Below are 19,423 nucleotides of genomic sequence, written 5' to 3'. Positions count from 1 at the left end.
CCTGGAAATACTTTGAAAAAGATGCCAAAGGTGAATATTAAAGTATTGGTTCTGTCTGCTTTCAAGAGATTATGTTGTGTATCAGGAGCGGAAAGAAAATATTGGTTTTTGGTCCTTGGAGTTGTGTTTTCGAAGAAAAGATTAAGCAGGCATGTTGAACAAACAGCATTCTAGGACAATGGTTCTTCATGGGGCTGGTTTAGCCCACCAAGGGACATTTGACAATGTCTGGAGACATTTCTGGTTTTCTTGACTGGGGTTGGGGTACTATTGGCATTTAGTGGGTAGAGAACAGAGGTGCTGCTAAACATCCTACAATGCACAGGACAATAGGGACTTGTCCCACTCCAGGTATCAGTGGTGCCCAAGTTGAGAAGGTCTGTTCTAAGCCACGCCATGGCTTGCTGTGTGACCTTGGACAAGTCATGTAAATCTCAGCCCCAGGGCTGCCCATCTGTGAAAAGGGAGAGAAACGTGTGCCCAGTCTGTTTCACCACATTTGATGAGGATCTGCGAAACACCGAGGAACGTGCTTTCATAGGAAAAGGGCAAGACAGACCCACACGACTGGGATTTCGCAGCCCCAGTGAAGGGGTGAGGGAGAATGCTGGCAGAGGAGGGCTTCATTGGGATGGGTCCAGATGCATTTTATGGTCTGCTCCCAAGACGGTAGCAGCTTGCACTTCTCTAATAACTTCATCTACCAAATGGGGTCAGAGTAGGAGCTTCTTAGAAGGGTGGGCAAACAAAGGAGGGCACGCTGGCACTCACCAAGCACCACATATGTGCTGGATGCCCTCAATTTCTTATCTAAGCCTGAGCAAACCGTGCAAGAAGGCCCCTTATTTCAGATGAGGAAGCTGAAGTGCAGAGAAGTCAAGTGACTTGCCCAAGATCACACAGTTTCAGGCCGAGCCCGTGGCGCACTTGGTAGAGTGCTGCGCTGGCAGCGCGGCGACGCTCCCGCCGCGGGTTCGGATCCTATATAGGACTGACCGGTGCACTCACTGGCTGAGTGCCGGTCATGAAAAAACGACAAAAAAAAAAAAAAAAAAAAAAAAAGAACCAAGATCACACAGTTTCTAAGTGGCAGAAGGGGGATTTGAACCTAGGTTGGTCTGATTCCGAAGCCTATTATAGCATTCTGCATCACCTCTTAGCACTGCAATAAGCCCCTTGTTGGTGGAGGAAGGATGGGGAAAATGAGTAGGGTTTCCTTTTTTGCTCTTCCTTAAACTTTCACTCTCCTTGATTTGTGGGCAGAGCACAGTGCCAGGCAGGCCAGGCGCTGATGAGATAGCCTGCTCTGCCATCACAGACGCTAATTTTGCCTCAGCCAGAAGAGCAGAGGAGAAAGCAGACTTCGACTCTTAAGCCCTGTATTCAAGTTCTTGCTCAGTTGATTTTGAGCATCATGGCTTGGACAAGTCACTTATCTTCAGGGCCTTAGTTTCTTAGGTAACAATCCAGGCCCAGATTGTAGGATTGTTGTATGGATAAGAAGATGGCCGTGAAAGAACTTTGTAATCTCCCAGGGATTCTACAAAGGTGAGAAGGATTGGGGTGCAGAACCCCACTGGGCTGGATGTCGAAGACCTGGGTTCTAGTCCCAACTCTACTTCTAACTCCCCCTAATAGTCTGGATTCTTGTTTATAGTCTGTCGCAGTCACTACGACAACAAACTATTTCTGAAGTCTTGTATTTTATCTTAAAGATTAATGTAAACTTGGCAATTTTCTCCGTGTATCTGTGTTTGTTTTAATATAAAAATAAGGTTTGTCATGCCTGAAGACCCTGAACAAACACCAGTTTTGGGTATGCCGCAGCTTGCTGTGTGATATTGGGCAAATCACACAGGATTTCTGGCCTGGGGTTGCCCATTTACAAAACAGGGAGAGGAACGTATGCCTGGTCTGTCTCGCCACATTTCTGTGAGGATTTGAAAGTGACACAAAACTTCACTCAAATGGGCTTAAGCCAAAAGAGCCACAAAATGGAAAAGTCCAAGAGCAGACTAGCTTCAGGCACAGCTGGATTCAGGGCTCTGGTGATGTCCTCAGGACTCAGTTTCCCTCCATCATTTGGCTGTGCCTTCCACTGTGAAGTCCACTCTCAGGCTCCATTAAGTGGCCTGAGGCAGCTCCAGGTTCTCCCTTCCTTGAGGCCAAGATCACTGCAGAATCTGCCCAGGGTTTCTCAACTGCAGCACTATTGACATTTTGGACAGGATGGTTCTTTGATATGAGGGCTGTCCTGTGCATTGCAGGATGTACGATGGTCGCATCCCTGGCCAGCATCCCACTAGATGCCAGTGACCTTACTCCCTCCCCAAGTTGTGACAACCAAAAATGTCTCCCCACATTTTGAAATATACCCTGACAGTAAAATAACCCCTTCTCCCCTTTTCCCTCCCACTTTGCTGTAGTAGCCTCACATCCCCTCACACTCAAACCCAGCAGTGAGAGCCTTCGGGTAGCTCCCACTGCCCAGTCCTGCAACGCTCTCTGATTGGATCTGCCTCAGGTCACGTGCCCACCCCTGAGCCAGTTGTTGTGGTAGGGGAGGGGATGCAATGCATTGATTGGCCAGAGCCTGGAACACATATTCCACCCTTGTCCTGGGCAGTGAGGCTCCACCCAGACCACCATATCCAGGCTTCTGTGCTGGGATGAGAGGAAATGCAGGCTGGGGAGGTGAAGAGCAAGTATTACTACACCCACCTCCCTCTTTGGGGCTCAGTTCCCCATTTATATTGTTCAACAACTGGAGATCTGTCAACTTCTAAACTGGGATAAGTCCTTGAGATCTCAGTGGGAACAGGGAGATGCAGAAGAGGTTTATGACTCATTCAAAATGATTCGTCTGAGAAGCCTTATAGCTCATTGGCTATGGGCTTGCGCTCAGATTCAGGTGTTTCTGTGTAGTGATTGCGTTTTGGATCCTCACAAACGAGTGCGGTCTGGACTAGCAGCATTAGCATAGCTTAGGGGCCGGTTAGAAAGGCAGAGCCTAACACCCAGACCTGCTGGTTCAGCACCTGCAGTTTAGCAAGATCCCCAGGTGATTCTGTTCCTCTGCACGTTAAAATTTGAGAAGCACTGGGTTAGTGCAAGTTTCTTTTATTTCTCAGTTTCTTCATCTGTCAAATAGAAACATTAACAATTCCGTTTATCTCTCAGGATTGTTATTAGAATTAAATAACAGTTTATTCACTTAAAGCACTCAGAATAGTAAATGTGCAATGAACGTGCACTCTTAATTCTGTAGACCTGTAGACATTGGTTATCAGAATAGCACAGAATTCTTAAAACTTTTCTACTGAAGAATCCCAGTAGATCAGGGTTCGCAAACTTTTTGTGTAAAAGACCAGATAGTAAATATTTTAGGTTCGCAGGCCATATGGTCTGTCACAGCTAGCTGACTCTGCCGTTGCAGTGCAAAAGCAGCCATATGGGCATAGCTGTGTTCCAATAAAACTTTATTTATAAAGCAGATTCGGTTTGCAGGCTCTAATTTGCAGTGAATTGATCATCTGGAGTCTAGCACACAGCAGTCACAACAAAATGTCTCAGAAATCTCATCCTTCATCTGGAAAGCTTAATTTGAATTTCGTGACTTCATACTATAGCTGGGTTTATTTTAATGTAAGGTTTTTTCCTCCCCTCCCAATCTTCACAGAAAATTGGTGCTCTAGGAAGATGCTCTGTGCTATTCTGTGCCTTTATCTGGCCCCAGCCCACTGCAGGTGTTGAACCTTTGCAGACATGTGCCTCAACCTAATAAGAGTCAGCTTTTGGAAGTTGGACCCTGAGGACATGCTTAAGGCCTGAGGCCTGCTAGAAATGAGGCTTCCTCTCCTAAGAGACAAAAGAGAGAGGGAAGATTTGCTATTAGGAGTCCAGGCTATGAGGCCATTAGCAGCAATGACTCCTACTCCCAAGGCTCTGTTATTTCATTGGCTCCCAATAGGGAGACAGGGCAGATGTCCATTTTACAGATGAGGGAAACTGAGGCTCAGAGAGGTTAAGTAACTCGGCCACTGACACTGGAGTTCAGAGCTCCAGCCCAGTGAGTGCCCTCCTTTCTGCTCTGCCAGAATTTGTGCTATTAATTTGTGCCAGAGATGACGTGGGTGTGGTCATGTCCTTCACCCCCTGCTGTGTCTGTGCCCTTTGCCATGTAACTTTGCAGTGTCTTCCAGGAGGAGGGTGAAAGACATGAGGAGCTCAGCCACGCCAGTCTGATCCCTACCAGATCAGCCAACTCTGAGCTGCCCCCAGACATATGAATGAGTCCAGCCCAAATCAGCAGGACTACCTAACTGACCCCATGTAACCCCAGAAGTGTGAGCAACGAATCCTCTTCACTGGCTGCCACTGAGGGTTTGTGGTTGGCTGTTATGCAGCATTTATTGCACCAACAGTAGCTGATACAGTCGCTGAAGGCATTTTGTGAACATCTGGGAACAATAACTCTCCTCTCAGGTCTCTGTCTCTGGGCTCATTGCCAGAGACAATGAAGGCTTGTCAGCACACCCACAGCCTACACCCTCCCCGGTCACTAGAGGACTTCAGTGTGTGAGGGGGTCTTAAGACTTTAGGAATAATAGTGGAATAACATGGTTGTTAGTTGTACCATGTTAGGCTCTGGAGTTAGAGTTAGTTATCTGGGTTTCAATCCTGGTGCCCCATTACTAGCTGTGTGATTTGGGGTGAGGTGTGAAACCTCTCCGAGCCTCAGTTTTCTCATCTGTAAAAAGGGATAATAATCAGGAATGTTGGGAGGATTAGATGAGATCATGTATGTGAAGCCCTTGGGCGGTGCCTGGCACACAGATTACCAAGGTTTCAATATATGCTAGCCATGGCAACTACTATTAGGCACCCAGTGGCATGCTAGTGGATCATTGGCACGTGGGGTTCTCAGCCTCCCTGGCCAGTCCCTCTCCTCCCCCAGGCAGAAGGTGGAGGAAGGAAGGTCAGTGCCTACGTTCTTCGTGTTCTTTGCTTCCACCCACCGGTTTGTGACCTCTTGGACAAAGTCCACAAATCCTTGCTGTCACCCAAGCCAGATCCTAGGGAGTCTTCCCTGAACCCTCCCCTTCCATGAAGCTTAAGCCCCCCACAGTGTGCCTTGGATTTTTTTCTCCTAACATGGGAGGAGAGATGGTGCATTACTTTCCTTTTTTTTTGGCAGCTGGCCGATAAGGGACCCGAACCCTTGACTTTGGTGTTATCATAGTTTCCTATTGCTGCTGTGACAAATCCCCACAAACACAGTGGCTACAACCACACGAATTCATTATCTTATAGTTCTGGGAGTCCGCAGTTAGTCTAGCGGGGTTAAAGCCAAGGTGTTGGCAGGGCGGTTTCGTCTGGGGCTCTAGGGGAAAACCTGTTCCCTTGACTTTTCCAGCTTCTAGAGGCTGCCACATTCCTTGGCTGGCAGCCCCTTCCTCCATCTCAAAGTCAGGTCTCTCTGACTCTGAACCTGTTTTCATCCCCACATCTCCTCTCTGACTCTGACCCTCCTGCCTCCCTCTTATAAGGACCCCTGTGATCACACTGGGCCCACCCTGATAATTCAGGATAATTATACTATCTCAAGATTCGTAATTTGATCGTATCTGAAAAATCCCTTTTGCCATGTAAGGCAGCCTGTTCACCGGTTGCGGGGTGGCGTGGGGGAGCATTATTCCATCTACACAGATAGCCACCTATTCTTGGGCACAACAGTGCATCTTGTCTCCAAATACAAGAATTTTACACTCTTGTTGAACAAACAGAACTGTGGCTTCTATCTCACCATGTATTAGCAAATAAATAGTAGTTTTGGTAATTCAATTACATTCTTGAAAGTTTATGTAGATTTGGGGCTAGGGGCTGCTATTCAACGTTATACTTCTGCCTCTTAAAATCGAATATTTCCCTTTTCTCCTTTTCCTTATGGCCTCAGACCTGGCCACATTATTTCTGGTCTAGACTGTTATAGAGGCTTCCTAACTGGCCTCCCTGCCTTCACTCTTTCATTTATATATCTATCAATTTTAATAAACACATTGTAATTATACATGCTTATGGGGTACTATCTGATGTTTCGGTATATACATACATATGTCGTATGATAATCAGGTCAGGTAGTTAATGCATCAATCACCTCATGCATTTATCAGGTCTTTGTAGCAAAAACATTCAAAGGCCTCTCCTTACCTGCTTCCACTCTTGCTTGCTCCACATCACCCTCCACACAGCCACGTGAACACATCAGTGTGGACATCTGACCAGCGATCACTTCTCCATTTAAAACCCTGTCACGGCTCCCCCTGCCCTCGGAATGAAGTCCCAGCCAGCTCTTACTTCAGCACGAGGGAGGCCTTCGTGAAGGGCTCTGCTCATTCTCCAGCCACTTGCCCCTCCTTGCTAAGGTGACCAACTGTCCCTGTTTGCCCAGAAGTATTCCAGTTTTAGCACTGAAACCTGCACGTTGGAAAACTTCTCAATCCAGAGCAAACCAGGACAGCCAGTTGCCCTAGCCCGGCCCTCACGTGTGCTCCGGCAGCACCGGCTGCTGGTCCTCTTCCAGGTCACCACTACAACTTTGCTCAGGTTGTTAAAGTGACCCCTTTTGTTGTTTCTGAGGGTTCTGATTGGAAATGTACTGAGTTACAGGTAACTGCAAACATGCTACAATGGCTAAAACACATGCAGACTTTTTTTTTTCCACATGGTGAGACAGTCACAGGAGGATGGTTGTTGACATCAGATGGCTACCTTGACTATACCTGACCTGACAGTGCTGCTGTTCTCTTGGCCACAAGAGGGCTGCCTCAGCTCCAGGCATCACATCTGTATTCCAGAGTAGGAAGAAGAGGAAGGAGCAGTGTCAGCTGTGTCACAGTATCAGCTGTGTCAGACTCTTCCTATCAGAGAACAATTGCTTCTCCAGTAGACTTCTCCTTACACGGCAGGGCAGGAGAGCATGGTGGGCACGAACATGGGCTCTGAAGCCAGATTACCAAAGTTCAATCCCAGCTCCACCACCTTCTAGTTACACTAACTTGGGATGTCGTAACCCTCTCTGGCCTCAGTTTTTTTTTTGGGGGGGGGATCAAGATAATAAGTGTAAAACCCATAGAACAGTGCCTAGCACATACTAAGTGCTCAATAAATGTTAGATATTATTTAATTATTATACCTTACAGGTCACAACTGAGTCCCATAGCTCCCTTACAAGGGACACGGGGACAGCAAGCATTTAGCATTTATAACTTCCAATATACAGATAGGCACAGAAGAAGATGTCTGGGAAAGAAGTGTGGGTCAAGAAAACAGCAGAGCCTTCTGTACTTGGGTACCTTCTCTTCAAGCATTAAGACTCAGCTTGGGCACCACCACCTCCAGGAAGTCATCCTGGATTCTTCTTGCCAGCCAACACTGGTTTAAGTGTGCCGTTTCTGTGCTCCTGGTCTGTATTCCTGTTTTCACACGTACACCAGGAAATTCAAAGATCTGTTTATGGGTATGTCTCCTACAGAGCAGGGATCTTGTCTGAACCACCCCTGAATTCCCAGGACCGAGCTGGTGCTGGGCTCCTCACAGGCCCCACTACTTGTTCAGTAAATAAAGTCTTTCTTGAGGATTGACTTGGCATTGTGGGGGTGTGGGAGGCATGCCACGGTTCCCACCTCTGGGAGCCCAGAGGGCAACGGGGTGACTCCCGGGCCAAACAGCAGCAGCTGTTAGCTGTGGGCCCTCCTGGCAGGAGGTCAGAGGCTGGGGTGGGGTACAGCCTCTAGAAATGTGTAGATCAGCACATTTTCAGGAGTGCCCCAGACCAGGGACCCCGTGTTGAGGGTCAGGATCCCCACCTGGCATGTCCCTTACTGGATGCTGGGTCACTGCCATGTTCAGTCCCACTTGCCCTCCAGTCAGGCTCAGGAGAGCTTTCCCCTCCTGAGACTCGTGGCTCATGTGTCGCTGGCTGGCTGTTCCTGTGAACTGGCCCAGCTCTTTCTTTCCCTGCTTTTCTCAAACCTTTGCCCCCTGAGGGCAGGGCTGGGGTCTCCTCCTCGTCCCACACCCTCACCATGCCCAGCAGGACTCACTCACTCAACACTCCTCAAATCAGACATCCCAGGCACCCAGCAGCCATGGGGACTGTGCCAGGTGGGGGATCCGCTAGAGAGCTCCTTCCTCGGTTAGCCAATGGTCGTCCCTGAGCTCTGGGTGACCTCCTGTGGCCTGGCCTCTCTGGGCTGGGGAGACTGCCCTTGGGGAGATCCCATCTTCCACCTGCAGCTGGGGGGTGTTGAGGGCCCACCAGACCCCTCTGTGGAGGCAGGATCAGAGAAGCGGGTGATGGGATAGGGTCAGGCTGGCTCACAGCTCATGAGATGGAGCGGGCAAGTGTCGGGTGAGTCCTTAACTCATATCCCCGCAGGCTACTCACATGGCCTCCTGGGATCCTCCCACCCCCATCATTACCTCGGCAGCTCCCTCCAAGGCCTACCCAGCCTGGCTGAGGTTGGTCTCTCTTGGATCCCTGGTTTGGAAAGGGGCAGCCCCTACAGAGCCTGGGCACTGACAGGGGAGGTTCAAGTCAGGAGTCCGGGCAGCTGAGGGCGAAGGAGGTTTATTGCGGTTGTAGGGATTTGCTGTTGTGGCTCCCAAGGATGGATCGCAGCTTCGTTTTCTGGAGGAGTGGAGAACAGTGTGAGGGAAACTGCGGGTGCCACCTCCTAGGGCAGACAAGGCCCTGCCAGGAGAGTAGGTCCATGGGGGGCCACAACCACAGCCCCCAGCCTTGACCAGCCAGCCTTGTCCCTGCCCAAGAGGTCTGAGTCCCCCAGCATTTCAGACTGCTGTGTAAATGGGGCTCAGGACACATTCTGTCCCCAGTGTGAAAGCCCCCAGCCCATGGTGTCCCTCTGTTCCCCCCCCTCAGGATGATAAATGACCATCCACGCCACCCCCTCTCCTTTGCGGGGCCCAGCTCTCATGGGGCCATGTTTCAGCTTTGAGGGGACTGGTCTGGTGCTTAGATGGGGATATAAGTATTCACTGAAGCTTGTGGATAAATGGATGGAGGTGTTAATGACTGTGTCCTTCATCGCACCCCTCTCAAGGCCTGCTACGGCGAGTGCTCAGATATGCTTCTTGAATAAGTGAGTGGACGTATGAATGAATGAGTGAGAGAAGGAATGTGTGAATAGGTGCACGGATGAACGGTGGAATGAGCAAATGAATGAATGAATGAATGAATGAGTGAATGAATGAATGGAGGAGTGAGCGAAGGAATGGGTGAGCCAGGGGGAGGGGCTGACGGGGGCAGGAGGGAGGTGCGGAGGTGGCACCCACCTCCTCGATCCAGTCGATGTAGGTGGACATGTGGGTGAAGACCGTGGGCTTCTTGAAGGTGTTGAAGCCCAGGCTGGAGCCAAAGCTGACGATGCCATGCACCTCCCAGAAGCTGTCCTCGGCCTGGCAGTTCAGAGGGCCGCCCGAGTCCCCCTGCACCAGACCAGGTAGGCATCAGCCACCAGGACTCCCTCAGAAGTGGGCTTGGGGAGCAGGGTGGGCTGGGGTGGGGGGGCGTGGGTTGGCTTCTCAGCGTTGGCACTCCTTTTAGAATTCAGCCTGCCCATGGTGAGGGAGGCAGAGAAAATGTGGTTTGGGGCTGCCTTGGCCTTGGTCTGGGAGGCCCTGGGATGTTAGAGTAGCTCTTGGTTTGCTGTGCGATCTTGGGATGATGCTAACCCTCTCTGTGCCTCAGTTTCCCTAGCTGTTCAGGTCACCATGTCTCTGTGAGCTGCCCAGAGAAGTGAGGATGCTGGGAGTCATATTGGAGGCCTGGGAAGGAGAGGAAGGTGGGAGTTGGGAGAGGGTTGTGTGCTTGAAAACAGGACAGTCCTTGGTTATCTTACTTTTTAATTTTTTTAAAAGATGACTGGTAAGGGATCTTAACCCTTGACTTGGTGGTGTCAGCACCGCGCTCTCCCAAGTGAGCCAGGGGCCAGCCCTCTTAATTATCTTAGATAGTTCATGGTTCTGTTAGACTGCCTGAGTCCCCTGTCTCCCTGGACTGGTGGAGCTGACGGCAGGGGGAACACATGTAGAGACTTTAATGAAGCCTCTTCTATGCCCATTAGACTCACTTATTCCTCACATCAACTCTGTGAAGTGGTTACTATGGCTCCATTTTATAGATGGGAAAACTGAGGTTCGGAGAGGTTCGACAGCCTCCCCAAGGTCACCCAGCTAATAAGTGGTGGGACTGGAACTTGAACTCAGCTACTCATGTTCAACTCTGCTGCTCTCACCACAGTGCTGGGGGACGGGAACGGGAGACAGTGGGTCGGGGTCACAGGTCTCTTGTAAGCCTGCTGGGCCCAGCTAGGGCTCAGTCTCCTCCCTGGAAAGGGCTTGCTCAGCTCACCCTCCTTCACTCTCCCCACTGCCCCCATGCACTTGGCCACCTGGAGCAGGGACAGATGCAGGGTCCGGACACTCACATTGCAGGCTGAGGTGACACCATTGCCCCCGGCACACACCATCTTGTCCGTCACCATGAAGCCCCACTGGTCACTCTTGGTGCATGTGGCATGATCCACCACAGGCTGCAGGCCCTGCTGCAGCTCGTCAGCAATGGGGCCATTGGCTGGGGAGAGAGTGGCTGTGACCAAGGAGTCAGCCCGGGCAGTGCCAGCCCCAGCCCAGGCCTCCAGGAACAGAGGGCTGCGACAGGACATAGGTGAGTTCTGGCTGGGACTTAGTGGGAGCCACACACGTGCCCTTAATCCAGAGGCCAGCCAATGGTCCCAGATTGTTTGCTTCAGGATCCCTTGAGGGTGGGGAAGGGGAACAGGCTGGAGGCAGAACTAATGAACACAAGCGCTCCAGGAATAACCGTTGAGTTGAGTTGAGTCTTTAATTTGGATTCTGGGGGGATTTAATTGTCCATCATTTCCTTGCAGGTCTCTACCTTTGGTATAGCATATTAAAAGGTCTTTTTCACTCCAAGATTTTCTAAGCATTGATCTGCATTTTCCACTAAGTCTTTGTAGTTTCATTTATTTGCATTTAACTTTTAATTCAGCTGGAATCTATTTGAGCATATGGTATACCATAAGATCTAATCCTCCACCCCCAAATGGCTTATTTTAATTTATTTATATGGCACTTATGGGTGCCAAGCCCTGTTCTGAGCATTTGGCATATTCGAATCCATTTAATTCTGACAACACCCCTTATATGCACTTGTTAGAGTGTCTGGCATATGGCATGTGCTTAATAAATATTAGCTATTATTATTACAAAGTTTTAAAAGATGCAAAAATGTTTAGGCAAAAAGGAGAAGTGGTGGGCAAATGTGGGAGGCATGCTGATTGTGGGTGCTGCTTCCTCCAGGAAGGCTCTGGGGATTTGCCAGGGGCCGTACCCACTCCAGAGGAGGCCCCAGCCAGTGACATCGCAGGGGTAGTTCTGAGGCAGCAAGGAGCCCTCCTCCGGCAGGCAGGCCACCTGGATGGTGTCACTCAGCTCCATGGGCTCCACCAGCTTGATGAGCGCAGTGTCATTGCTGGAATCCAAAGTGGAGAGAGTGAGTGGGCAGAAGGTCCTGGCCCCACAAACCAGCGCTAAGAGGGTCAGGCTGCGAGTTGGGAAGCAGGCCACGGGGGCCAGGGTCCACCATAAACATCCTGCCCGCCAGCTGCGTATTGGCTTTCAACATGTTGGAGGACAAATGATCTGCCTTCTAACATGATCACCTGCCCCAGAGGGGATACTAGAGAGGAAGCATTCCAAATCACTGCTGGTTATGTATTGACCAGGATAAGCTAGAGCAAATTGGAAATTATTCATAAAAGAGGGGCTTTTGCAGATGCCATTTCTAATATTTTTATGTTACCAGAATGAGAGCTGCAAACCCAGACAGGCTTGGTTTGAGTCCTAGTTCTACCCTGCACTGGGTTGTGTGATCCAGGACATATTCCTCAACCTCTCTGAGTCTTTCTTCCTTGACCAGGGCTGTTGTGAGGGTTACATAAGAGATGGCATTTAAAGTGCTTACTGCAGTGTGGGAATGCAGTAGGCACTCAATAAAGGTGAGTCTTGGCTCAGCCTCTGGCTGGGAGGCTTTAGGCAAGACCCTGTGGGGCCTTGGAGTCTTTATTCCGGGGACCCATGGCCAGTGATGGGAATGGGAGGCATTTTGACATTTTGCTTAAAAGAGTCATCTGCTGGCTGTTGAGGGTTAGGATGGGGTGGCCGGTACGTGTGGGGCAGGCTGTACAGCTCTGTCTCAGCAACCCCTCCCTCTGCACTGCCCCCAGGGACCTTGAGCTGGTCAGCCGGGCACTCACTGCACCAGCAAGGAGTTCCACTTCTCGTGGACATAGATGGTGTCCACACCCACGAGCAGGGAGCCTTCCGCATCTTCCACCAGGCTGTTCTTCCCCAGGGCCACACGGTAGGTCCGAGTGTTGCTGGGCCGAGGAAGAGGACCTGGTCAGAGTGGCCTGCTGCTCTTGCCAGCCAGTGGGGTAGAAAGGGAACTTGGTGCTTTGGTGACCCAGACCCATGGCCACCGTGGGACTCATTGGGAGAAGGGAATGTCTGTCTCCACTGACCCTTCTTAGGGCATGGGGAAAGGACCTAGGACTTGGGTTTGTGTTGTGGCCTTGCTGCTCCTAGCTGGGTAACCTCGGGCCTCAGTTCCCTCATCTGTACGGTGGAGGTGAAATTGGAACTTACCTCCATGGCTGCTGTGAGAATAAACTAATCCTCGCTGCTATTGCCTCTGGCCTGTATTATTGTCATAGCCACACTACTGCCTCCGGCTTCTACCCTGGCCTCTCTCCTGTCTGTTCTTACCCCAGCAGTATGAGTCTTCTAGAATATGTTAACCCACATCCCTTTTCTGTGCCAAAATCCTTCCAGTAGCTCCATCTCAGGGTCAAAGCCAAAGTTCTTACACAGACCTGCATAATCAGGTGCTCGTTTCCTCTTTGACTCACCTCCTCCTGCTCTCTGCTCGTACACTCTGCTCCTGCCACAACGGCTTCCTGGGTACCTCTGACCACACCAAGCAGGCTACCGCCTCCAGGCCTCTGCCTTGGCTGTTTCCTCCACCCGGAACCCCCGGCCCCCAGATCGCTGATTTCCTCCCTTACTTCCTTCAGGTCTTTGTTCCAGTGTCCCCTCTTCAGAGAGGTCTTCCCCTGGCCATTTCATTTCAAATAGAGCCCCTTGTGCTTTTTATCCTCTTCTGGCCTTAGTTTTATTACCACTTGATAGGTTATATATGAGTGTCTGCTTGTTTAATTGCCCATTGCTCTGCCTTCCACTAGAATATAAGCTCCCTGAGAGCACAGACTTTGTCTTTTTTCACTGCTGTCTTCCCTAGCGCATAGTAGGTGCACACTAAATACCTGTTGACTGAATAAATGAACTGAGTAAGTAAGTAGCATATTTAGCCCAGTGCCTAGAGTGTGTAGTAGGTGCTTAATAAAAGCAGCTCATCAGACTCCCTCCCAGGGTGTGGCCGGGTCTCTGGGATGTCATCCCTGCTCACCTGATGCAGTGGGCAGCAGTGGGACAAAGCTGTTGGCGATCAAGGTCCTGCCACATGTGTGCTTCCATTTGTCGTCATTGAGGTACTGGAGGGAGAGCTGGAGGAGCGTGCAGAAGGGCCACGTGTCAGCCCACAGGTCCCTGGGGATCCTCACCCCACCACCCTCTCCATCCCTACCTCCCACCCCCAGCATGCTTACCTGCCAAGGCCACCTGTGGGGCTTGGCATTGTCTCCGCCCACCACTTGGGCTGACAGGTTGGGCAGGATGCTGGGGACCCCACAGCTGGAGGCTGGGGCTGGGGGGATGAGAGGGAGGAGCAAAGATGAGTGGAGCTGGCCTCCCCATTGGGGAAGGGGCAGGGGGGTGGGCAGAGGGAAAGAGGAAGCCACCTAATTCTCTGAGCCTCAGCTTCCCCTTCTGTGAAATGGGAAGAACATTAACCTGGTGAATTCGTCCTGGGAGCTAAATTAGACAAGGTATGCAGAGAGTTTAGCAAAAGGCCCAGGACAGAGTGGATGCATTGGCAGAAAAGAAAGGTGGTCTGGTGTGTGTGAGTGCCTAGGTACGCCTGTGTCCTTCTGTTCCTTTTTAGGTGTACTCGTTTCCTCTCTAACTCCCCTCCTCCTGCTCTCTCTGGGTACAGCATATTAATCAGCATAATTGGGGGGGGGGAATGTGTGTGAACATTAAATCCACAGAATTCCTGACTGTCATAGCTGGGATGCTACGTGGAGCGGTCAAGAGCATGTACTCCACTGTGCCCAGCCATGGGATACTGGGCAAGGTACTGAGTCTCACTGAGCCTCGGTGTCCTCATCTGTAACACGGAGATATTAATAGACCCTCCCTCTCAAGGTTGTTTTGAAGATCGAATTAGGTCCTGCACAGTGCCCGGCACATAGTAAATGCGCAATAAACAGAAGTTGCTATTATTACTGTTGTTGTTTTTAGCTGGAAGGACTAGTCAAGTGCTCTCATTTGCCACAAGAGCCAGTGGATTTAGAGAGGTAAAGGGACTTATCCAGGTCCTGCAGAGAGTGAGTAGCATTTAAGCCAAGCCCCTTGATTCCTAATCTGGGAGAACTCCACCAAAATGAGGGAGCAGAGAATCCCCAAAGGAGAGATAGCACTGGGAAAGGCAGGCCCCGATGGTCCCTGTAGTGAACCCAGGATGAGACATCTACCGTGTCCCTGGCCCTTGCTTGATGCTTTCCACACCTTGTCTCTAATCCTCAGCGACCTGGGGAGGTCAGATCATCATCCCTATTTTGCAGATGTGGAAGCGGAGTTGCCAGGCAGGAAGTGGCTCGTTGGACACACAGCTGGTAAGGAGCCTCTGAATCCACGTTGGACCCCAAAGTGCCCTTCCTGCAGAGCAGAAGGCTCCCTGTTCCTGTCCTTGTGCCCAGGAGGACAGCTCGAGCTCACAGCCTGCTGGCTGCAGCTGGTCCCCACCCCGCAGCTTACTGCAGGCCAGGAGCGTGGCCAACAGCTGTGATGCCCAACATGGTGTCAAGATGGGCAGGGGCACACTTACAGGCAGGAGTCGGGGAGCCCCTCTGGTCAAGGCTGAGTCCCATCCTCCTTGGAGAACAACCTGCTCTGGCAAGGCCCTTTCCCTGACCTTGGTTGGTTACTGTTTAATTTGGGCAGGAATGGGGCTTCTTGGAAGCATGGATTTTTCAAATACCCTTACAGCAAATTCTGAGCTGTAGGGTTTTTACCTGGAGTGTGGTCTCCTTCTCTCTCCCCACCTTATTCTTTTTAGTTATTATTTATTGGGCACCTACTATGTGCCGAGCACTGTGCTCATGCTCAATTCTTCCTGCATTATCTCACTTAACGCTTCCAACAACATGAAGTAGATACTATTATCTGCTCTTTAAAGATGAGGAAGCTGAAATTCAGAGGGTAAGTGACTATCCAGGGTCACACAGTCGGGCAGCAACAGAACCTGGCTTTTTTTTTTTTTTTTGTAAATTTTATTCTTTGTTGTTGTTTGCATGTGTGTATTGGGTTGAACAGAGCCAGGCTTTGCAGTCAGCACTTCTCACACCGGTCTGGGGCTTCAAACTGCTCAGATACACTGCTTCCTTCTTTGTCTACATAGTACCCAGTTGCTTTCTGACTTTCTTTCTCCCTCATTCTACTAATGTTGCCTGGGCCTGGTGCTCTCCTGCACCTGCTCCCAACGCTGTAGACGGGGACTGAGGCTCAGCAGACCCTGGAAGGAGCTTGGTTGGCCAAATTCCTATCTGGAACCAGCTTAGTAGGCCCTCAGTGTCCCCATCTCTAAAATGGGTGGGTGGGACCAGATGGACTCTCAGGCTCCTTTCAGTCCTAAGACTTCATGACTTCAATGTCAAGGACAGTGGCAGATGTGAATTTGTGACCCTTGATGTGGCTTCAAAGCACTGTGTTCCAGAAGTTCTATCCAGAGTCCCCAGCATTTGGGTGTCAGCCCATCCCTTGGAGGATGTGGTTTAATCCGTTTGCCCCAAGGCCCGACCTGAGCCCGGTTGGTTAGATTCTGCTCTTCCTTCCCCTTTCTGCTCACCCCGAGTTGTCCTTGTCAGTTGTTTTCTGAGCTGGGTCCACTGGTCACCTTAGGAACCATTTCAGGTAAAGAAGTTCAGGACACTACACATTCTGCTGTTATTGGTGGTTATCTGGGGGGTAAAGACGGATTCTAACTTAGATATTTTTATACAGCTTAAATTCTTTTTTAAAAGGAGCATGTGTTCCTTTGGTAACATAAAAATTAACATGTTTCACACAGAGATAGGGACTGTATGTGTATTGGGGTTTGTCCTGCTGTGAAGACCTCAGGCCCCAGGCCTGGGGTGTTTGGGGCCCTCAGGCTATAGGGAGCTTTCAGTTCCATCTCAAGGCCGGTCCTCATAGAGGGGTCAGTGGCTACTGCCCAATCCACCTCAGACCCAGAGCCATGGTTTGCTAAGCCTGCAAAGGGTCAACTTGGCCTGGGGGCTGACACCATACCTGAGTGCAACAGACTGAGCTAGGTGACAGGTCTTGGGAGTTAGTAGGGTCTGGAAGCAGAGGAAAGATGCCTGATTTCCATCTGTCAGTGATTGGCTGGATAACCTCAGGACCTGGGCAACCTCTCTGGGCCTTCATGTCCTTTGAGCAACCTGGGAAATGACTAACTGGTCTTCTATGTGTCAGAGCTTGTCAATTTGCATTCAGAGAGATAAAGCAATTTCTTAATGTCCATCTCAGCTGTATGTACTGGCCTATAGATACCCAAGAATACAGGCACAGGCAGACACCCACACCTACACCCCCACGCCTCCATATCCACAGATGGGCACACGCCAATGTCATATATTTAAAGCATTCAGTTTTATATAGACTCATGCAGAGCCGTGTGCCACCCATTCAAACATGCACAAAAACGCAGAAGTAGCCACAAATGTATTGCTAGTGACGTACCAGATGAAGAGAGTTATTATTATTTGTATGAATGTTCACAGAGAAACTGACCTTTTTGGAGGGAGGTTGCTGGCTGCTCTTGAAGGTGCAGACAGCATCAGCTTTAGAGGAACTTCCTTGTTTTCAGACATCTACCAGGTGGGGCCTTGTACTTAAGGCCAGCACCAAAAAATTGCCCCTGGAGAGAACTGAGATCATCTTAGTCTGCTTCAGATGCTGAAGATAGCATGTTGAGTGCTTTGCTTAGGTTGGACTATACCCAGGAAGTAGGGAAAGCCTAGCACCATTGCTTCCTAGCTGTGTGACCTTACGCTAGTGACTCAACCTCTCTGTGCTCTCACTCCCTAATCTATAAAGTGGGAATAAAAATGGTGCCTGCCTCCTAGGGCTGTTGGGAGGAGTGCCTGGCATATGGTAACCCTATGTGTTTACTGTTATTATTATTACTGTCATTGTTGTTGTCACCTAGTTCTTACCAGAAAGCTTGAGTTTGGACTGTCACTGGGAACATTTGCTTTCACGGGCCCTTTCTTCCACCAAAAATATTTAAAATTATGTTTTATGTGTATATAAGTATAAAGATGAATATAATCCAGTTTGGTTATATTCATTTTTTTACTTCCGATTTTCTCACTTATTTGGTGGCTGGCTGGTATGGGGATTTGAACTCTTGACATTGGTGTTATAACACCGTGCTCTAACCAACCGCCTACTGATTTTAAAGAAATCAAAACATTTCTGTGGGCCCCCAGAGGTACCGTAGGCTTCAGGCAGTATGCCCACTGCACCAGACGGATGCATGGACATCGGCTGTGGCCCCCTCCATATGAGAGGTTACATGTGAATGGCTGAGAGAGATTTGGGTGAATGCTCTGTGGCTTATCCTGAGCACTTTTCCTAAGCCCTGGAGGTGCCTTTAGCTGTGCCCTGGTACAGCCAGGAGAAAACCGTTGTTGCTGGGAGCAACTGGGCAGGGGCAGGAGCTGCCTCTGAGCATGAGTGTAGCTGGTGCCAGCCCCTCCTGACTCCTCCTGACTCCTCCTGACCCCAGCCCTGGGGCAGGGAGCAGCCGGTTAGAGGATGCCATTACCCCAGTGCCCAACTGCCTAAGATACAGTAGCGATGCTAGGTTGGCTGACCTGATTTTCTGGCCAAGATAACAGGTCTGAAGAAGCAGCCCTAGGGGTTTTTTTTGGATATGTGCAGAGTGGAGCCCTGGGAGAGTGGATTTCCTGTGATTGGTGGTTGGAGGCTTGGAGTTGGATTAACTTGCATATTGAAAGGTGTGACTGTTTTGTTTGCCCAAATTGTGAGGCACTGACATACCTTATACACAGAAAATATTCATTCGTTCATTCATTCCTCCCACATTCACTGAGCACCTACCATGTGCAAGCCCTGTGCTAGGACTGGGGACACAGGGATGGCAAGACCCCGTTCAGCACTGGAGGAGCTTCCTGCGGGACAGGGTGATGTCTTTGGAGAGATGGGCCAAGGCCTAGGAGCTCCACGTGAGAAGAGATTTGTTGAGTGGAAGCTTGATGGAGTGCAGGTTGGGAAAGGATTCCTTCAAAGCAGATTCCATGTCCAGAAAGAACTTGAGGATTTGAGAGTGTGAAGATGCTTGAATCCATAACTCCATCCCATGGAACTCCAGGATTTCCAGGGTCTGGAGTGGGGCCTCCCAGGACCCGAGACCTCAAAGTCCGTGAGTCCCTTGGGGCCAGTCTGTACTGGAAAAATAATCTTGGGTGACCTGACGGAGGCTGAGCTGAGGGGTGGGGTGGGGGTCAGACATGCCTCTGGGCCTCTGCAGAAGCAATGCCAAAGTTGGGAGTGGAGGGGGAGTGGAGGGGGTGGGGTGAAAGCCTGAGAAATGGGGCAGGTGCACTGGCTGGGGTTTGAATTTTCTGGCCACAGGGATGGGACTCTGGGGTGGCAGCTGTTATGTTTCTGGTGAGGCCCAATTAGGGGGCCGGCTGAAGGGCTGGCAGAGCTTCTCAAAATGAGATAGAAGTACTGGGGGTTTAGTTGGGGGCTTGGGGTTTGGTGATGGGGCCGGAACTCAGTGCAGGGGAGGCTAAATGAGAGGGTGGGACTTGGGGAGGGTTTAAAGGAGCCATTTCTCTTGGTCCCTGGATCACTCCAGGCCTCTTTATTCCTCAACCTGCTTCTTCTACCAGGGCTGGGAGTGGGAGTCCTATGCAGGCTGAGGCTGAGGGCCTGTTGGTGGAGGGCCCTGGTGTGGGACAGCCAGTCCCCATCTCTCACGTTCCAAGGGCTTGAGCCCATGTCCATTGCCAGGCCACGGGGCTCGAGCTCTGGAGCTGGAATTTGAGCCCTTCTCTTTCAGTACCCTTTGTCCCTTGTTACTGAGACCTTCTCCAATAGGATG

The 19,423-nt window shown here is 50.4% G+C and overlaps 1 protein-coding gene across 1 annotated transcript; it reads right to left on the bottom strand.

The window, feature by feature from the left end:
* Positions 1 to 8,632: 8,632 nt before the first annotated feature.
* On the bottom strand, positions 8,633 to 15,155 carry CTRC (chymotrypsin C). Its single transcript, XM_063105707.1, is given in 9 exon segments — positions 8,633 to 8,692; positions 9,358 to 9,510; positions 10,512 to 10,657; positions 11,442 to 11,578; positions 12,363 to 12,485; positions 13,574 to 13,595; positions 13,598 to 13,670; positions 13,773 to 13,870; positions 15,113 to 15,155. Coding segments are annotated over 9 exon segments (855 nt in total).
* Between the last annotated feature and the right edge of the window lie 4,268 nt (positions 15,156 to 19,423).

Source organism: Cynocephalus volans, chromosome 8, assembly GCF_027409185.1.
Source record: "Cynocephalus volans isolate mCynVol1 chromosome 8, mCynVol1.pri, whole genome shotgun sequence".
In the NCBI taxonomy this organism is placed as follows: domain Eukaryota; kingdom Metazoa; phylum Chordata; class Mammalia; order Dermoptera; family Cynocephalidae; genus Cynocephalus; species Cynocephalus volans.
This window is presented reverse-complemented; position numbering and strand designations above follow the sequence as displayed.